The following is a 20,493-nucleotide window of genomic DNA, read 5'->3' on the forward strand; positions in this document are numbered from 1 at the left end:
ATTCCAAGTATTATGCTCATGCTGCAGTTGAAAACCAGTCCGCCAAATGTTATGCTTGTGATCAGCATAAAGTGCTTATAAAGTGCTGGAAGTTCAGCAAAATGCCCATCGCTGAAAGAATGAAGGTGGTTAATGCGAAACGTCTGTGTTTGAATTGTTTTCGTTCGGATCATTTTTCACGAAATTGTTCGTCAAAATATTCCTGCAAAATATGTAAGAAACGTCATCACCCGCTGCTTCATTCAGCATTCAGCACCAATGTAAACAGATCAGCAACCGGTCAGAATCCATCTCCATCCACCCGTGTTCCCAGTATGCCTGTTCAAGTGAATGTTACACCCTGCGAAAATCCTGCCCGTTCAACTCCATCAGCCGTTGATCCGTGTGAAGCAGAATATAGTTTCCCGTTGCATGAGCGCATTAAAAATACTTTTATGTTAACCGCCTTACTGATTGTCGTAGACTGCTACGGAAATGAGCACTTAGCCAGAGCACTTCTCGATTGCGTTTCCCAACCCAACATAATATCGGAGAGAATGGCTCAAATACTTCGACTGAGAAGAAAACGAGTAAACGTATCGATCTATGGTGTCGGAAATAAACCCCAGTATGCTACAGAATCTGTGTTAACAGAAATCCGTTCAAGAAAAGAGAACTTTGCACTCAACGTAGATTTCCTAGTGCTGGATAACATTATGCCCCAGTTGCCGGCTCAAGATATTCCTATTGAGCATTGGAAAGTTTCCAAAAATTTGTTCCTCGCTGACCCCGATTTCAGCAAGTCGTCCGGAATTGACATGATCATTGGCAACGCGCACTTCTTCTCCTGTTTCAAAACTTCAGCAAAAATCCAACTTCCTAAACCGCTCCCATTGCTAGTAGATAGTGTGTTCGGCTGGCTGGTCTCAGGCACAGTGGATATAACGCGACCCGATAATGGAACCTCATCATGCACTGTAACCACCGTTTCGTTAGTAGCACTTGAGGACAGTTTAGAACGTTTCTTGAAAATTGAACACTTGCCAGACCAGCCAAATTACTCAATGGAAGAGAAGCAATGCGAGGAGTTATACTCTGCTACCGTTATGAGAAACGAGACAGGAAGATACGTAGTACGTCTCTCTCGTCGCCCAAATTTTGAGAAAATAGTAGGAGAATCCAAAAATTGTGCCTTTCGTAGATATATGCTACTGGAGAAACGATTAGAGCGTAATCCAGCATTGAGAGAGGAATATCGAAAATTCATTGAAGAATATATTGTGCTTGGCCAAATGAAGACGGTCCCGATCCCCAACATCACAAAGGTTGTTTCCTCCCTCACCATCCCATAATGAAAGAATCGAGCGCTACCACGAAGGTCCGCGTAGTGTTCGATGCGTGCACTAAAACTTCCACCGGTCATTCCCTGAACGAGGGCTTATTGGTAGGACCAGTAATCCAGGATGACCTGCTATCCATCATCCTACGCTTCCGCACATTTCCTGTGGCATTGGTGGCGGACATTGAGAAAATGTACCGTCAAATACTCGTACATCCAAATGACACTCCATTCCAACGCATTTTATGGAGATTCAATGCGTGTGATCCCATTTGCACATACGAGCTGCAAACCGTTACCTACGGTCTTGGCCCATCGTCCTTCCTCGCTACCCGAACACTACTTCAGCTTGCCAACGATGAAGGAAAATCATACCCAGCCGGAAGTCCGGCTCTTCGAAAATCGGACAGTGAAAGATGGCAAAAACCTGAGAAAAGAACTCAGAGAATTGTTGGGGAAAGGAGGATTCTTTTTGCGAAAATGGACCTCTAACAAATTGGAAGTTGTACGAGGTTTACGAGAAGACCAAATTTGTATACAATCCACTATGAAATTCGACAAAGGTGAAACTGTAAAGGCACTGTGAATAAGCTGGGAATTACAAAATTATCTGTTTCGATTGGACGCCAACGTCAAACGGGAAGATGAGATGATCACGAAAAGAAAAATTTTGGAATAAAATGGAATCATGTGGATGGGATGATGAATTACCTTCAGGCATTGTGGTGAAGTGGAAAAACTTCTACGAACATCTGCCATCATTGACAGAATTCCGTATAATCCGTTACGCTATGCTTCCGCGAAACACAGTTCACCTACACACCTTTTCCGATGCTTCAGAGTCAGCTTATGGCGCTTGCACGTACGCAAGATGTGTTGATACCCAGGGCAACATTTCCGTCCAACTACTAGCAGCGAAATCCCGTGTTGCTCCTCTCAAGCGAATAAGCCTCCCACGACTAGAATTATGCGCAGCAACTCTCGGCGCAAAACTCCATGCCAGAGCTCAGCAAGCACTGCAGATCGAAATCTCTTCCTCTTACCTTTGGTCAGACTCTACTGTGACCTTGCTATGGATAAAGGCTCCACCAAACACCTGGAAAACATTTATTGCGAATAGAGTGTCGGAAATCCAGCATATAACGCGCGTGTCGCAGTGGAATCACGTCGCAGGAAAGGAAAATCCCGCAGACCTTGTATCACGCGGCATGAGAACGGATGAATTTATACACAGTGCCGTATGGAAACATGGTCCACCTTGGCTATCATTACCCTGAAAATGGAAAAGAACGAAAGAAAAATGTTGTCACATTATCCGCAACACAGTCAGCAAGCAACGAATATTTCTCTAGATTCTCTAGTTACAATCGTGCCTTTCGAGTTACTGCATATTGTCTCCGATTTATCAGATGCCTCCGATACTGAATAGTGCCTCAGTCAACAGCAATCAGCATTCCTACTGACTTGTGTCTTTCGGTAGAAGAACTAAACGCAGCTCAATCGACCCTCATCATACTTACCCAAGCAGATGCTTTCAAAGAAGAAATCCGTGACTTAAAAGCAAACAAAGTGGTATCCAATCATTCAAAAACACGACTGTTATGCCCTTTCCTTGACCCTGAGGGAATCATAAGAGTGGGAGGGAGGTTGAGGTTGTCCGATCAGTCCTACATCACAAAACACCCAATACTATTGCCCAGTTTCCATCCCTTTTCTCGCCTACTTGCAACACACTACCACCTGAAACTTATCCACGGTGGCGGCCGCCTCACACTCTCTACAATGAGAGAAAAATACTGGCCCATGAATGGAAGACGACTAGTCCGTAGCGTGATTCGCGGATGCTATCGTTGCGCCCGAGCTAGTCCCGTTCCTGAAAACTAAAAAATGGAACAGCTGGCCATTCATCGCATAACTCAAAGCCGTCCGTTCTCGATCACTGGAGTGGACTATGTTGGTCCAATATATTTGAAGCCCACCCACAGACGTGCAGCCGCCATGAAAGCATACATAAGCATATTTGTCTGCTTTTGCACGAAAGCAGTCCATATAGAACTCGTCAGTGATCTTACTACTCCAGCTTTCATAGCCGCATTACGCCGATTCGTCGCTCGCCGAGGAAGCCCTGCCGAGATTTTCTCGGACAATGGAAAGAACTTCGAGGGGGGCGAAGAACCACCTAGCAGAAGTTCACCGTTTATTAAAACAGTCATGTGAACACATTTCCACAGTTTGCACGAACGAAGGCATCACTTGGCACATGAATCCACCTAGAGCATCGCACTTCGGCTCTAGACTCTGGGAAGCTGCCGTGAAAATCGCCAAAAAACATTTGTATCGCCAGCTGAGAAACACTCGTCTGTCATTAGAGGATATGTCCACGGTGCTCACTCAAATCGAAGCTGCAATGAACTCTCGTCCTTTGGTTCCGCTGTCCGAAGATCCCAACGACCTCGCATGCCTAACACCGGCACATTTCCTAATTGGAACCACCATGCACTCCCTAGCTGAAATCGACGTGAGAAATCTCCCACTGAACAGACTCGGTCACTATCAGAAAATGCAACAAACCTACCAACAGTTTTGGCACCATTGGAGAAAGGAATATCTCCAAGAAATGCAACGATCCACCACCAGAAGGAAACCAAACAACGAATTCAACGTAGGCCGTCTTGTCGTCGTTGTGGATGAATTCCAGTCAAATGGTCACTCGGCAGAATCCTTTCAGCGCATCCAGGTCCAGATCAGCTCATCCGAGTGATAACACTGCAAACAGCTCGAGGAATACTTAAACGACCGATAACGAAGATTTGTTTGTTACCTTATGATGCGCCAGAGACAGCAGAGGAGAACAATATAAAATGTTTGTAGAAATGTGATGAAATCAAAATTGTATTGATCGTTTTTGTGTTATGTAAACAAAACCAATGCAATTAGATTAGATGTAGGTAGATGTTGATATTATTATTTCAAGGTGGCGGTGATGTTGAGTTGAGTTAGCAGTTAGTGTATTTAATAAGCAACGGGTGAGTGACGATCGAATTTCGCCCGAAATCAATTGCTGTTCAGCCCTGTGATTGCATTTCGAAATAGGCTATACGTCCATCTCGCTTAGTTACATCAACAATAAATTCACCAATACAACAGTATAACACAGCTGATGAGTTTTCGTTCGTCACCACAGATTTTAAATTAGTTAGTCGTAAAATAGTTGTCCCCAATAAATGTAGTGTCCGTTGAAATAAAGTGTCCTTTTGTAAAATTGTGTTTCTTGTGAATTATCGGAAACAATTCCGAATACCGTCCATCAACACCTGAAAAAAATAATGTTTGCTCGTAACATTTTTGTGTGTAAATTATCACGTTTGATAGTTCTTGACATGTTTCTAAATAGAGAGTTAGCAGAGCATTTAAAATGCGATAATTTATACAAAAAAGTGCTACGAATTGAATATTAATAGTATTTTTTCAAAGAAAAACATGAAAAAGTTGTTGTTCGAAAAACTTTTTCCATGTAAATGTACCCATCGTCCGATGTATGGAAAATTTGTTGTAAATTTTGAGGGCTATTTATATTTATCTCTTTCAGAATTTTAAAAGCATAAGCTTTCGAGAAAAATGAATTTTAGCTTTCAAAATATTTTTTTTTCAATGAAATTTTATTCCAAAAAATTCTTTGATAATTTTTAATGAAAACCAAAATAATTTCCTATATTCCATTCTTTGACTAAAATTTTCTAGATCTGATATTATTTTTTGAATGTTTTTTTTTTAATTTTAAGTTGTTTCAGCTGAATAAAAGAATAAAAAAAGAAGAAAAATAAAATGTAGGAAATTACATTCCATTCTTTGACTAAAATTTTGTAAGTCTACTTTTTTTGTAGATTTTTTGAAATTTTGATTTTTTTCTACTTTTTTTTCGAAAAATCTGAAATTAAAAAGTATAAGATCTACAAGAATATGGTCAGAGAATGAAATGTTGGAAATTTATTAGGTTTTCATAAAAAATTATCAATGAATTTTTTGGAAAAAAAATTCATTGAAAAAAAATGTTGAAAACAAAATTAATTTTTCTTGAAAAAATATGCTTTTGAAATTCTGAACAAATAGATATAAATAGCCTTTAAAAATTCCAGTTTTCCATACATCGGTCGATGAGCACATTTACATGGGAAAAGTTTTTCGAACAACAACTTCTGTTCTTTGAAAAAACACTATTATTGTTTAGTTCGTAACATTTTTATGTACAAATTATCGCAATTTGCCTTCTCTGCTAACTTTCTATTTAGAAATATGTCAAGAACATGTCAAATGGATAATTTACACAAAAAAATGTTACGAGCAAACATTTTTTTTTTAATTACTTATATTTTAAAAACTATAACAGACAGAAAGTTGACGTCTTCGATAGAAGTTCATATTTTAATAAGATCTAAAACTTTGTCGAATATACTATATCGCTATCTTGACTTTAAACAAAATTAGGACTAGTTGTATTTTTTCCAAAGAAAATATAAAAAAGTTGTTAGAAAAACATTTTCCCTGTAAAAGTGCCCATCTTCCGATGTATGGACGACTGGTTGGAAATATTAAGGGTTATTGATATATTTATTTTCGGGAATTTAAAAAAAAATTCGTTTTTGAGAAAAATGAATTTTAATTTTTAAAGTAACTTTATTTTAGCGAAATTTTTTCCTACATTTCATCCTTTAACATAAATTTTGTAGGTATCATAGTTTTTAAGTCATAAATTTTTGAGAAAATTTAAGGAAAAAAATTGCTTTTTTCCAAAAAGTTGTCTAATAATTTTTCGAATATTTCAAGTATGCAAAGTTGCTTAAATGACCCATGTCTTTACACCCACAACGTTTCACTACTATCTGAGATGGTGCTGCTAACGGCAAGTCGAATTGGCATGAAATTCGTCTATTACGACATTTGTAGTACGTGGTCTGGCGTTGTCATGTAGAAAATTAAAGTTACTATGCCATTCTGGGCGTTTTCCTCTATAGATATCCATGAATGCATTAGCTGTCGTCGTCGGTTTTTTGGGAAAATTGCCAGTGATAGTATTAGATCGTTATAGCATTCCATAGTAAACTCATTTCACCGAATACAGATAATATTAAAACATAATAGATTTTTTTTAAAATTTTTTGCCGTTAGGGATTCTAATAATATATTCATTTTCCATTTTCCACATTCAGAAACATTTGCTCGACTTACGAGCAGCATCTCGCAAAAAAAGTCAATGATAATTTTTGGAGTAGTTTCCATTTTACGAACTTTTTTCCTAGTTTTTACAATTCTACGGAATTCAATTTTCTCCATGTTCTTGGATGTGTTAGCCTCGACTATTTGTTAAAATAATTATAACCATTTAAAATAGCTAGACTTTTTAGTATATTTAAGTACGACTTTAGATGTTTGGCTAAAAATGTTTCTCACATGCTAGATAAATGTATACCTTATCAAGGCGAGTAAGTATTCAATAATAAAACTCACTCTGTTGAATAAAAAAAAGCATCTTGTAACAACAATAACCACGAAATGATTCAAATCATCCAGCATGAGAATTCCAATCCACGCACACAAAAACTCACAAATTTGGTTTTTCAGCGGCGTACATCTGGACGGACTGAAGAACCAAAACAACTTTTCAATTAAAACAATTTGCAAAGAAAAATAGAAAAGCTTAATTCAATTTTCGCTACCCCAACGGACAGAAATAAAATTCTTCCCGATTCTTGGCATGAGCGGAGAGTGGTTTATTCTTCCGCCATTATCATCACTGATAGCTTTTCAGCAACAGGACCCCCCGAAAGCATTGGAAATAACCGTGTCAAACCATCAGAGGTAATTTCACACGAGAAAAAAAAAATCAAAGACAGTCAACCATAAGGACTGATGGTTGAAACAATTGAAATCGAATTCCTCACGGAGTCCACTTCAGATCAAACAGGTGTGGAAGGGTTGGCAGAGAAGTTGTTGTTTCTTTTCTATTACGCAGACATTAGCGTAAAACACCAACGGGATTGTACCTCGAATTCCAACGATTGTGAGAACGGTTTCAGTTTTCAAGGCCTTTCCGCTGAATTTCGATAACTTACTTCACCCCACAAACGCTGTCAAGCGCTAGACATTTCAAGACCGATGCAGAAACGAACCTGATGCCAACACTTCAAGGACGCGCAGAATACACTTTTGATTTCGAAAGAAAATTTCATATATTCATGCACTGCAAGGTGAAATTCATTTTCTTTACATCCGCCACCCACCCATTGGGGACTAGAAGATGGCGAGGTGGAAGATTTTCCTTAGCCAGGAAGGGCACACAAAAGATAAAGGCCGCGGGAGAGGGACTTGGCTCGGGCACCATTCCTGGGGAGAGGTTTTAATGATGCAAACAAAACAAAGTGAAAAAGAAAACGATTCATTTCATTTGGGAAAATTTAATTAGTTCACTTCGTCGTCTTCTTCAGTCGTTTGATTCTTGCGAGGGGGGAAATGAAATACTGGGGATGGTGCGATGGGATGGGTGTGGGATTCCTTGCAGGGACGATGGTCGCGTACTTCGAAATGGTGGAAGAGGCGGTGACGGTGGTTACTACCGGGAAGAGCGGATCATCCCACCAAATGCCGAGGGGTAGCAATGGCGTTTGCGGCGAATACTGGAATGAAGAAATGAAATGCGGACGAGACGTCTTTATTTTTCTTCTATTCTCAGGATTTTTCTCCTTTGTGTTCCGTCTGTTGTTTTGATTAAGTTTATAAGGAAAATTACTTTTGGAACAATGGTTTTAATTATAATTGCGGGGGATGATCCAATTTACTTTCGCGCTCCGGCCCGGGAGATGAAAGGTGTTTGCTTAGGGTGAAAGTTCATCATCTCCAAGGGTTCGCTTATTCAACTGCAAAACGCCTTCGAGCGGGAGGATTCGCTTTGTTCTCGCAGAGCAGTAGTGCAAATTGAAATCCTTCTACTGTTACGAATCGATCCGCCGGTAATCGTTGTGGGAATTTCGGCTCCGACCCCGGTTTACGGACAGCGCGCGAACTTGTCTCGAAGGCAGCGTGAAGTAGTAAAATGCATTTATGAGTAAAATAAACATTCGCCACGGCTTTCGGAGCCCAGGTAACACTCTCGATCGAGAGTCATGCAATGGATGATTTATTTGCACCGGAAAGATGCTGTGCCAACATCGTCAATGGAATGGCACAGGAGAAAATTGAAACATAAATATTCATAAATTCGAACTCCCAGGTACTCAGTCGCTTACCTCGTTCGTGTTTTGTATGTGTGTGCGAGAGCGTATGTGTGTTTCTCTCCATTGAGATGTGTTTGGCACTGTTACCGTAAAGGAGCGCATTCAATCTATTTCTTTCTTTACCTTGAGAGGAAGACGACAGTGAAAAGTGAGCGGCTGAATGTATAGAAATAGGAAACTATTCTCGCATGACGGCTATGTGTTTGAGTTAGAGATCATAATTCACCGGTAAAATCCAATCAATTCAGCAATGATCAGGTGGAAAATTTCAATTTCAAGCTCAATTTAGTGATCCGACGTTTTGTTGCATTTTTATGGTTCTGTTCAATGTGTGAGGCAATTAATTGTGATGTACAAGAACTCGGCCACATAACATTATGTTTGATATATTGACGATTTAGAGAATAGAATGTTTTGTATCACCGATGATAATTGGGAAACTACAGTCTTCCAGCTTTGCAGAAAAAAAAATCTAGTGTAATGAAAATAGAATACGCTTGAATTTTGTGCTGTAATGTTATTGTTAATTTCAACTCAACCCGGATGAACAGTTGTTTTAGATGAATGATCCTGAAATTGAAAATAATAATTATGTTGAGTAGAAGCCCATAAAATGGTAGCGACATTTGCAAATGTAGAAAATAGAGCCAAAAATCAAAACTTCATAAATTAAAACAGAAAACTCACAAATAAATACTCAGATACTCGGAATTTCTCATTGATTTCATTTTTTTTATCTATTCTTCTGTTTAGGAACTATTAAAACTAAGAAAAATAATTTGAACAATAAATTTCGCCCTCTTATCACCAATCTCACATGTGGTCCAATTCGGGCTAACGCCCGAAGCTAGACAAAAAGTTTGCTCGTTGCGTCGGGAAGGAAAGCGCGTGGTTAGTGTAATCGAAAGAGAACATACCCATTTTAATCGTCGAATTGCGAACCTTTTTTATTATATTCACTGTTCCAATTTTAAGCAGAAAAATGCTGGATAAATTTCCTGTCTAATGGTTTATAACACAACATATGTCGCAATAACGATTTTAAGTAATATGTTTTTGAAAACTCTTAATGTATGGTTACATTTTTCGTAGAGTGACCCCATCTATAGAAATCAAAGACATAGTCCTATGTCAAAAAGTAATAACTCAATCGACAAATAGGCTAATCCAAGGGTAAAACATACATTTTACTCATAGGAGCATCAATTTCCTAACCTTCACATACTGGAACACAACGTTGGATGGCCAGCGAGTAAAAGGAATGTCCAATCTGTCGATGTGCTCTTATCTGCACTGTTTACCCCGCAATCAAAACTAACTTTACCTCCAACAATCAAAACAATGCGCCGCCAACATTCCACCTCAACGCCTGGACGCTAAAGCGAAATCCAAAAGAATGCAGCATAATTTCATTCCCTCCGAAGCTCCACTTACTCCGCACCAAATCCTTGCACTTTGGAATGCATCGGCCCCTTGCCAAGGGGCCCTTGGTTGCGCATAAAGCCACCAAACGCATCTTGTCCGTCGGTCGGGGCGGTATGGGGAGAAAAAATGAGTCATCATCATTATCATCATCATCACCAGAGAAGTCTTTTGTTCTCCAGAGACCCACGAAACATTACTCAACATAACTTTGGCGAGGTTCGAAGCAATTGCGCTCGCACCGTGTTCATTCGCGAAGGTGTTCATTCCGAAGGCTGGCGAAACAGGTTATTTCCGTGGTTTGAATTGTCGGAGAGTTCGGCTGTTCGATCACGTGAAATACTTTAGGGATGTACAAAGCGAAGAAAATGATCAATAATTACGATCAATACATAAACTGACTGATGATCGGTAGTTTTGTTTTTCGGTGTGTGCAGTATTCGCTGCTGCTGAAAATGGAGGCCCCCTTGACTTCGATGAATAAAGTGCCTCTTCGTCCGTATTGGGCTCTGGGGGTAGCAAAGGGGGTGCAACGAGAGGCTAATATGAATTAAGGCAACAGTAATATGCTTGGTAATGTGCGCACATAGCCATCGAAACAGTGAAACAGCGGCTCGAAGCGAGAGAAAGACGATAAGAATCGCCATTTTGTTTTGTCGTTTTTTCTTTACCCCGTTTTCTTGAGGGCTGTTTCTTTAACGCCCAGCTGCCTTTAACCGCTCGCTTTTTGTCTTGTTTTTTTTTTTGGGGCAAACATAAGCACTAGAGGTACGTAGTGGGGCACGGCTTCGAGTCATTGGTCATTGTTTGCAGCCTTACTCTCGTACGCGCCGCTGGTAGGGAGCAATCAAGCATGACCGAGCGGCAACTTCGGTGGGGCGGTTTTTATGAATAACGATTTTGTGTATGGTTGTTGAACTGAAAAATTTCACATTATTGCGTTCATGGTAAAAAAAAACTATAGAAACATTTAAATTAATTAATGTTTGTGTTAAATACCGAATTATACCATTTTCTGAAATCTTCAGAAAACTGACAGCTGACGGCTGACGTTTTGATGTTCGATAATTAATTATTATGTAAAGTCAAATATCTTCGAGATCTATACTCAAACATCCTGAACCTAGAATTAATACTTCACATAGCTCCGCAGAAAATATGAAGTCCAACGATCTTAGGGGCTGTTCACATACCACGTGGACAACCTTAGGGAAGATAGGGGTAACGAAACTGTCCACACTTGTCCACGGTGAGGGGGGAGTGGGTAGAGATAATTACCACGTGGACACGTAAAATGATTTTTTGAAATACATTATGTCTGATTTGTAAGTTTCTCGTTTCTAATTGTTTCGACAAATTCGGCAAGTGCTGGTACTGTATAAAGAGGCTCTGAGAATGCCGGTCGGACGATCGATTTTTTTTCCATTGTTAGTAGAGTTCATTTCACCAGGATGAATTATTGTAATATTGAAAATGCTCGACATTGTTTCCTTAGTTGGGGGTTTTGTATCCAGCTTCCGTTTGCCGTTCTTGTTGCAAATCGTGACAACATTTTTGAATATAAAAATCTCGGGAAAATCGTACTGAACGTAGCTTTTTTGCTGATCTGATAGCTGTTTCGACGATTGTTCCATTCCCATATGAGTGTTCAGGAAGCCCTCATTCTCTTTGGTTCTCAATTTAACATTGTTCCGATTACGGTTGGAACGGTTTTTCGACTGCGGTTCTATGTAGAGTGTGACTTTGGTCGCCTCAGAGACGATTCCGGAAAGAAAATCAGAGAACGTTGACAAATTCGCTGCAGCATGCTGTCGCTTGTATCTTACCCATTCCAGTTTATAGCTGGGAGGCAACTTCTCCACCAGTTCTGATATAAGCATCGGGTTTACGAGGTGATCTACAAGCTCTGAGGCTATCAAATGGTCGCTATTGGAGCTGTTGGAGACCATACCGTAGTGAATAAATGTGGTTAGACGATCAATGCGAGGTGGTCAAGGTCAATCACTCTTGGGACCGACTCTGGGAGTAACAATCTGCTCCTCACTGCTTCCAAAGCTTGTCCCTTAATGCTCTCTTGCAGCCTTCCGAGGATCTCGAGGTTGCTCCAATTACATGCTGCATTTCCGTTTATGAAACTGCTTATAAAATGGGGTCACTCTTCTGGTTTCCCTGTGAACACCGGCAATTTAGCGAATGGGCCCTTCCGTGCAGTTATCTGCGCTTTTGACAACTCCTGGTAACACGGTTGACTGGATTAGGGGGGCGATTGGGGAGCTGTTCCATAAACCTCTACAGGCGGCATAAACGGCTTGTCCATTTGTGGTGGCATCTGTGGTCTTTCAGGAAGGGTGCCAAATCAGAAAACAGATCACGTTTTTATGAAATAAAGTTAACGTTAATAACTATTTTCACTGTGAACGAATTCTCATAATTTACATACCAATCGAATCGGAAATTCTCTAAGATTTTTTTGATATGCTATACATTACAATTCGCTAATCTCTAAATGGCTTAAATTCATGAAAACTGGAAGAACTTCCATTTTTCCCGTACATTTGTTCTGCCGATTTGTGTGCTAACCCTACCCGTATTTCGAATGCTTATAACTCGAACATTTCTTAACAGATCGGAAAGATGTTTGCATCAATTGATAGGAAATATTTCTACGCGTCTGTCACAATTAATAAAATATTATTTTTCATGAGATGAGCAATTGAATAACTGTAAAATTTCAAGCATTATTTTAACGCCATGGGTTGATTGGTCCGATGTACGGTTTCCCCAACACAGACTTCAAAATCGATGTACCTGTGGAAATCCGCTCTGCAAATATACAAGCAAGTCGGTGGTATTTTTGTTCCCACCGAGTTTCCCTAACACGGACATCAAAATTAATGTACCTGGGGGAATCCGCTTTGTAAATACATGTAAGTCGGGGGTATTTTTTGGTGTTGAGTACTTTTGTACTCGCTTGTCGTTGTGCAGACCGGAATAGGTTTTCCTAAAACGTACTTTTAAACCGAGAAGCCTGATAAAATCGTCATTTCAGATGCTAGAAGTGAATGAACTTTCGCGGTACGAGAAATACGAAACATTAGATGTGCAATAATACGTAAACATAAGATGTGCAGTAATTTCAGGGGGAAATATAAAATAAAATGATCGTTTGACTATTTTTCCGTTCACATATTTTGGTAGTCCTAGGCATCATATCAAACGTAAAAGGACATCAAATTTATTTGTAATGAAGAAGAAAATTTATTACAAAAAATTCGATGCATGCATAATGGATTGCGTAATATAATTGCGTAGTTCTACGTCGAAAATATACGGTTGCGTCCTAGATACAACCCCTCACAATTTTTTCTTTCTTTTTTTCCTACTTTTTCTTTCTTTTTTCCAGCATTTCTCGTTCTATAAGAAGTTGTAGTTTCATTTTCTCCTTCTCCTTCTGAAGAATGACGATCGATGAAATCGGAAATATCTACAATGGTATTTTCTGTGGTTGGCGTTTGAGGGCCGTCGTCCGTGGCTGCCAATTTGCAATCCTTGCAGACCCACGGTTTGTTGCGAATTTCTGCGGTCGCACACATGCACATGAACCCATTTGTGACAGGTTTCACAGTAAATATATCGCTGTCTGCATGGTTTGGTTTCTCGCACAACGCACAATCATACCCGGTTGATTTGCGGTTATTTTTGTCTTTGGAGGATGGCATCTCATTAATTTTTGTGAAATTTTGTTCGGATCGTAATTTAAAAATCACTCTTTTGTAGCAGGTTGTAGCAAACAGCTCAAAACTAGCAATAATTCATTTATTAAAATACAATTTTTACATTTTTTTAAGCTACTCACATTAATGGTTTTATACATGTGTTTCTTTTTTTTTTATCCCATTTATTCATTTATTAGGCTCATTAGCATTTTAGCTGTAACAGAGCCGGGTTTTAATCGTGTACATGTACATATGTTTATGTTTCTATAAACTGTAAATTACACAGTAGTTAGTAGTAGCCATTTAGGCGTTAAGTTTTCTGTTCCACTACATTATGTTAATTACACAGTAGTAGCCATTTCGGCGTAAGGGTATTCTACATGTGTTTCTTCACCGAACAAATCTTATCAACGATTTTATCGATCCTAGGGTAATATATTCCAATTAGTTTATAATTCAATTTATATCAATCCAATTACGAACCAGAAAATAGAATAGTAGTATCATTTCAATCAATAATTTTAACTTCAATTTCAATTTAGTTTCTAGGGTTTTACAATTGACTGTTCATTTGAACGATAGCTTTCTTCATTGAACTTGTTTCATACTTCATCAATCTGTCACCAAATCTGTCACAAAGTTCTGTCTTAATTTCATTTTGCGGCAGGGTCACTAGCGAGCCCACTGGTTTCTGTGCTCAACGGCGATGGTAACTATTAAAAAGTCAATAACGACGCCGGCCACGTCCTTACAGTCACCGGGGAAAGGGAATGTTAGTTATGATATTCGTAAACGAGCACTTCTACAATAATTCGGATGGATGATAATTCCGTACCCAGTCGCACGCAGTATTTTCTCAAAACGGAGGGAATAAAAATATCAAAGGGAAACCTGAAAAAGTATCCGATATCTCGAAAACATGTATATAAGCAAGAGATATAAAGCAATGATCGCAACACTGCTGAATTTGATTTGCCTAATCAACTTCTGGCAACCACTCAGATTATTACACTGGCCAACTAAGATTAGCATAAGTTTTTTTATTCATTGAAACAACAATTGTCAGTTGAATTGAGAAATAAATACAAATACAAATACAAATACTTCTATGCTTATTTTATCATTGGAATTGAATCTTTACGTTGAAATTAGATGAATTACATAATTAAAACGACAATCAACGTAGAAAACCTTGTAAGTAAATGTATTATTACTCGTGGCGCTTCTGTTTATTATCGTATTATCGTTTATTATCGTTGACTCTCTACCTTCGCATACATGTCGACCATACATTGTTGGCACAGGTCACGACATCTTAGGATGCGTTTCATGACCATGCCGAATCATCACAATATCATATATCATAATCATCTTATGATATACATAAAATGTTTAAAAAAAATTGAATAATAAAAATAAGAATAACAGTAAGTATCAGTAAGTACTGGATTCCAATTAGTCTGTCTTCAGGAAGCAGATCAGCGAAAAGAGCTAGAGCCTATTGAATATGGAATACCGGTTTATGGCCTGAAGCACTCGTATGTATAGAAGCGGCTTTCGACTTTGAATCACTACAGGTGATTTCTCATTACTATTACTACAGGTGATTTCTCGTAGTGGTTAACATCTGTACATATCACGAATAAAGGTCATCACCCTCAATTATGAAGATGTTTAAGCGTTAAGGGGGTATTCTAGTGCAGAGATAAAATTTCGGACGTTTCTCCGAGCTCCGTAAAAATAAAAGAAAAAATATTTAACTACCCATTATATCATTATTTGTTCATCTATCTTTTAACAAAAAAACAAAAATTGTGCGGAGAAAAAATATTCTTAACGAGAATAGTTATGCGCTGATGAATTGAGAGGGTTAAAAAAAGTTGTGCCATGGCGTACACGATTTCAGCCCTTCTGATTATCTGAAACAATAAAATCGAACAGATTCTGAATCAGTAAAGATGCCGCTATCGCATGAACCTCGGACAAGTCAAAAACATCTTTTTTGACAAAATGGCGGTCGTTTGAACAACAAAATGTAGCTTCAAACGTTTTTTCTTACATTTCCCGATTTTTTTAAAATAGTAAAATTTAAAAGGATTATTTTTTAGAGGTTTATGCGATAGAGAGATGCATGCAGATTGTATCCATATAAATTCGACACGAATCGGGTCAGTAGAACTTGAGATATCGTGTTCGCCAGTTTGAAAAAACTAAAACATCACTAAAATGGCTCTAACTAACTAATGGCTCTAATAGCTCTAAAATAATAGGATTTTCGACAAGTCCTTTCTAGGGTATATTCTCGAATGCCTAAACTACAGGGATATTAAGAATAAAAAATTTGATTTTTTTCAAATTTCTAAATTAGAATACTCCTTCCGGTACAAATCTGGTTCCTACCGGTTTCCGGTACAAATTCGTAGAACGTTAATGATCGATCGAAAAGTCCCCAATCACCAATAAGCCCAAAAATACTCCCAAAATTTACACTAGCTTTGCTCCGGCATGTTTGTAATTAATTATAAAAAAATAATTTTAAACCGATTAATTATAAAAAAATAATCTGCTTTCAGCTACTTTTATTTCAAATGTTACTTTAGAATGCAAGTGAAAGGTACACCATTGTGCCCAAAAACACGCCCGAATCAACACAAACCCGGAAAATTATAAAATATCAGTTTGTTTTTTTATATTATTACTTTGTCTTCTTAAATAGCGTTAACTTTCCTTGTGGAACTTTTGCCGTCTCAACGTATGCATTAACTAGCGTCATTTATTAATACTTAGTTGAGATTTCTTAAGCCAAATAACACGCCTTGAATGTATTCCGAGGGGCAAGCGTGACCACAGTGCAAGTCGAAGGAAATTTCTTTGACGAAAAATCCCCCGGCAAAAACGGGAATCGAACCCGAACACCCGGTATGATAATGTGAGACGCTAACCACTCGGCCACGGGTGCACTATTATTACTTTGTGCAGGATCGATTACACGAAAATGACGAGTGACGGTTTTCAGCATATTTTTCAGAACGGCAACAGAAAATCCAAAATCAATTGTTAGCGGTAACTATAGCAACAGCAACGAACGATTTTTCACCTCAGATTTCAATCGATGAACACAGCTCACTTTTGGAAAATTCCTTGTGCCCATCCGGCTCGCAGTGTGTTGAAACATTCTAAGAATTCGTGAAAATTGAATGATCGATCAGAATGTCCCCATAACCAATAAGCCCAAAAAAAACTCCTAAATTAACAAAAGTTCTTCCCCAGTTTTATCACTTTGGAATGTATTTATTTTCGATGAAACAAAAAATCTAACTTTCTTATTCCTATAGATAGAGGTACATATAGTTGGACAATGTTGTAGTTCCAGTTATTTAAAACATCTTTGTAGAACAAAGTTTTTTTCTACCTCTTGAAATAACCGATATAGCGATTTTTTCCTAATTTGCTTTGGGGTCACCATTAACAAACTGTTATTTTGCTCTAACTTTTATATTTCAAATTCTACACACAAACTGAAAGACTTTTAGAACATTTTGCGATGCATAACTTGTCAATATCTCAAGTTATTGATATTTTTTCCCGAAAAATACGTTCTCTGCAATTGTTTGTCATTCTTTCTGGGGCAATCATAAACAAAGTTTATTGGCGGCAAAGAACAGAGCTCACTCTACATAATGTGTAATTTTCAAAACTATGTTATTTTTCGTGTTTGAGCAAATTAAAATTGAAATCATGAGGTTTTGGGTAAAAACCCATCAATAACTTTGAGTAGGATTAATATATTGACAAGTTCTGCACCGCAAAGTGTTGGTCCTGATAAGCACTAAAAGTCGTACGAAGAAAGCTTTGATGTAGAATTTGAAATATATAAGTTAGAGCAAAAAAAAACCGCTATTTCATGGTCACCCTAATGCAACTTCGGAAAAAAGCGCTAAATCGATTATATTAAAAGATAGATAAAAGCTTTGTTCTACAAAGTTAATCAAAATAATTAGGGCTACAATATTGTCAAACTATGTTTACATCTATCTATAAAGATAAGAAAGTTAGATTTTTTATTTCATCGAAAATTTTGGTCACCCTATTTTTAATAACATAAAAATGAGCGCTCTATCATATGTAACAACTATGTCGAGGACAGTTTTTGTCTAAAAATAAATATCTCCCACAACGTTGTTTTTTAACTAAGTTGCATTAGCGTAATCATGAAAAAAAACAGTTATTTTACTCTAACTTTTATATTTAAAATTCTACATCAAGATTGTCTTCATACGACTTTTAGAGCTTATCAATACCAACATTTTGCAATGTAGAATTTGTCAATATCTTAATCCTGCTCAAAGTTATTGATGGGTTTTTACCCAAAAACTCATGATTTCAGTTTTGATTTAGTGCAATTCCAAATGAATTCGTCCAAAAAATGCAGATTTTAAAAACATGTATTTTTGATTGGAATGAAAGTTTGTATTCCATTTGGGTTGGAGAAAATATGAGTTTTCCACAGCAATTGGGAATTTTTTGACTCAAGCGTAACTTTTGAAAAGGGCGTATCGATTTTAGTAGGAGAAACCGTTGATAATTTATATCTCAAAAACTATGAGTCGTACCGAAATAGTGTCTTAAAAAGAATTATAGCGTATTGATGTCTAAATATGAAAAAAATATACACTGAGAAAAAAAAATTAGTACTCTTTTTTTTATTTACAAAAAAAACTTTAATTTGCAATATCCAAAACACATATTTTTTAATTTTTTTTAATTTTTTCATATAAAATAGAAGTCATGTAGAAAATTTAAAAAATGTGTCCAAGATGGTAAAACTATTTTTGACGAACTTTGTGGAACATCGAAATTTTATGAATTTCCGAAACTTCGAACTTTTGTATGTTAACAATCATTTTTAGTCACAAATTATGAAACGGAATACAAACTTTCATTCGAATCAAAAATACTCATGTTTTGTCATTTGTCGATTTCATTTGGAATTGCTCTTTACTCAAATACAAAAAATAACATATCTTTGAAAATCTATGTGATTTATGTGATTATATAGAGTGAAATTTGTTCTTTCAAATTCCGTCAACAAACAATTTTTAATGTTTGCTCCAGAAAGAATGGCAAGCAATTGAAGAGAGCATATTTTTTTGGGAAGAAATATCAATAACTTTGGGTGAAGTTGAGATATTGACAAGTTCTGCATCGCAAATTGTTTGTATTAGTAAGCTCCAAAAGTCTTTCGAAGACAGTTTGTATGTAGAATTTGAAATATAAAAGTTAGAGTAAAAAACAGTTTTTTTTTCATGGTAACCCTAACGCAACTTAGAAGTATGGCGCTATATAGGTTATTTCAAGAGAAAGAGAAAAAAAAGTTCTACAAAGATGTTTTAAATAACTGGAACTACAACATTATCGAACTATGTTTACTCTATCTATAGAGATAAGAAAGTTAGATTTTTTATTTCATCGAAAATGTTGGTCACCCTATTTTTGGCAACATGGAAACAAGCGCTCTATCATATGTAACAACTTTGTCGAAGACAGTTTTTGACTAGAGAATTACTGTCGAGCTCTAAATGCTAATTTCCACTTAAATGCATCTCCTGGACCATTGTGCAATACACTATACAAACTGAATGCAGCCACAGGAAATCAGCATCATCACTGTGTGCTGGATCGACTACACGTAAGTGATGGGTGACAGTTGTCCGCTAGACGGCAGGAAAATTGAATCTCGTTGGCTGGTGCTACCGCTGATTGTGTCACATTTACTCGAAACCCACTCACCCGAATGACAGTTACCCGAAAGACATTCACCCGAATTCCACTCACCCGAATGTAACAAATACCCGAAAGCGACAGCTACCCGAATATAACATCTACCCGAATTGACACTTACTCGAATGCGACATTTACCCGAATGCAACAATTACCCGAATGTAACATTTACCCGAATGCGACAGTTACCCTAATGTAACAATTACCCGAATGTAACATCTACCCGATAGCGACACTTACCCAAAAGAAGGATATATTCAAATAATACACAAATTTTACTATATTTGTATTTGTATATTTAATTCTGATCAGTGTTATATGTGTTATATAAAGATCATATTTGTCTCATACTTTCATTTCCATTCAAAAAGTATTTTTCGTGGGAAGTACAATTCGAGAAATACTGGCATTGAATAAAAACCTTTTCAAAATAATGAAAAGTGAAAGAATGCAGTTTTATAACGTATTATTAAGTCCATCCATTCTTATGGATGACGTAGCCCGTTTACGAGCGTTTATCTGGTGCATCACGTTTGCAACCAGGCAATCAAAATGCATGACATGCATAATTAACCGGGCAAACGTAATGCACCAGGTAAACGTATGCAGTCCGACGCTCGCTAACGCTTGGTCGGACCTGACTAAAGGATCGTCTCCTATGTTTCAAACAAACCGGGCAATCGGTGGAACACAGGTTTGCTTGCGAGAGGCCGCCGCTTCCGACGGCGGGTCGGCGGTCTACTCGGATTGCGTCACCTCGGCGGCTTGGTGCCGCCTCGATTCCTTATCCTCGTTAAATGGGGACTTCGCCCTCATTACATTGATCTAAAAATAATTTTCATCACGAAATAATAAACTCATGATAAAAATTGCGTTGCGGCGGCAAATACGTAAGTACCATTTTTTCTTATCTATTCTTTTCACATTTTCATTAAAAAAATTTATGTTAAAATTACCTGTTTAATTTTCGGACTATTTCATAACCCAT

The 20,493-nt window shown here is 37.7% G+C and overlaps 2 protein-coding genes across 2 annotated transcripts in view; one reads left to right on the forward strand and one right to left on the reverse strand.

The window, feature by feature from the left end:
* The window catches only part of LOC129764735 (transcription factor AP-2-epsilon), a 431,999-nt gene that overhangs the window by 275,595 nt on the left and 135,911 nt on the right, over positions 1–20,493 (reverse strand). The window lies entirely within an intron of this gene.
* Positions 315–1,331, forward strand: LOC129765688 (uncharacterized). The gene has a single exon (XM_055766101.1). It carries the CDS (start codon positions 315–317, stop codon positions 1,329–1,331), a length of 1,017 nt encoding a protein of 338 aa, XP_055622076.1.

The sequence above is a fragment of the Toxorhynchites rutilus genome, chromosome 2 (assembly GCF_029784135.1).
Source record: "Toxorhynchites rutilus septentrionalis strain SRP chromosome 2, ASM2978413v1, whole genome shotgun sequence".
NCBI classification, from domain to species: Eukaryota; Metazoa; Arthropoda; class Insecta; order Diptera; family Culicidae; genus Toxorhynchites; species Toxorhynchites rutilus.

Excerpts from the sequence above, each read along its gene's own strand:
- LOC129765688 (XM_055766101.1), top strand. The coding sequence starts at position 315 with ATGCCTGTTCAAGTGAATGTTACACCCTGCGAAAATCCTGCCCGTTCA.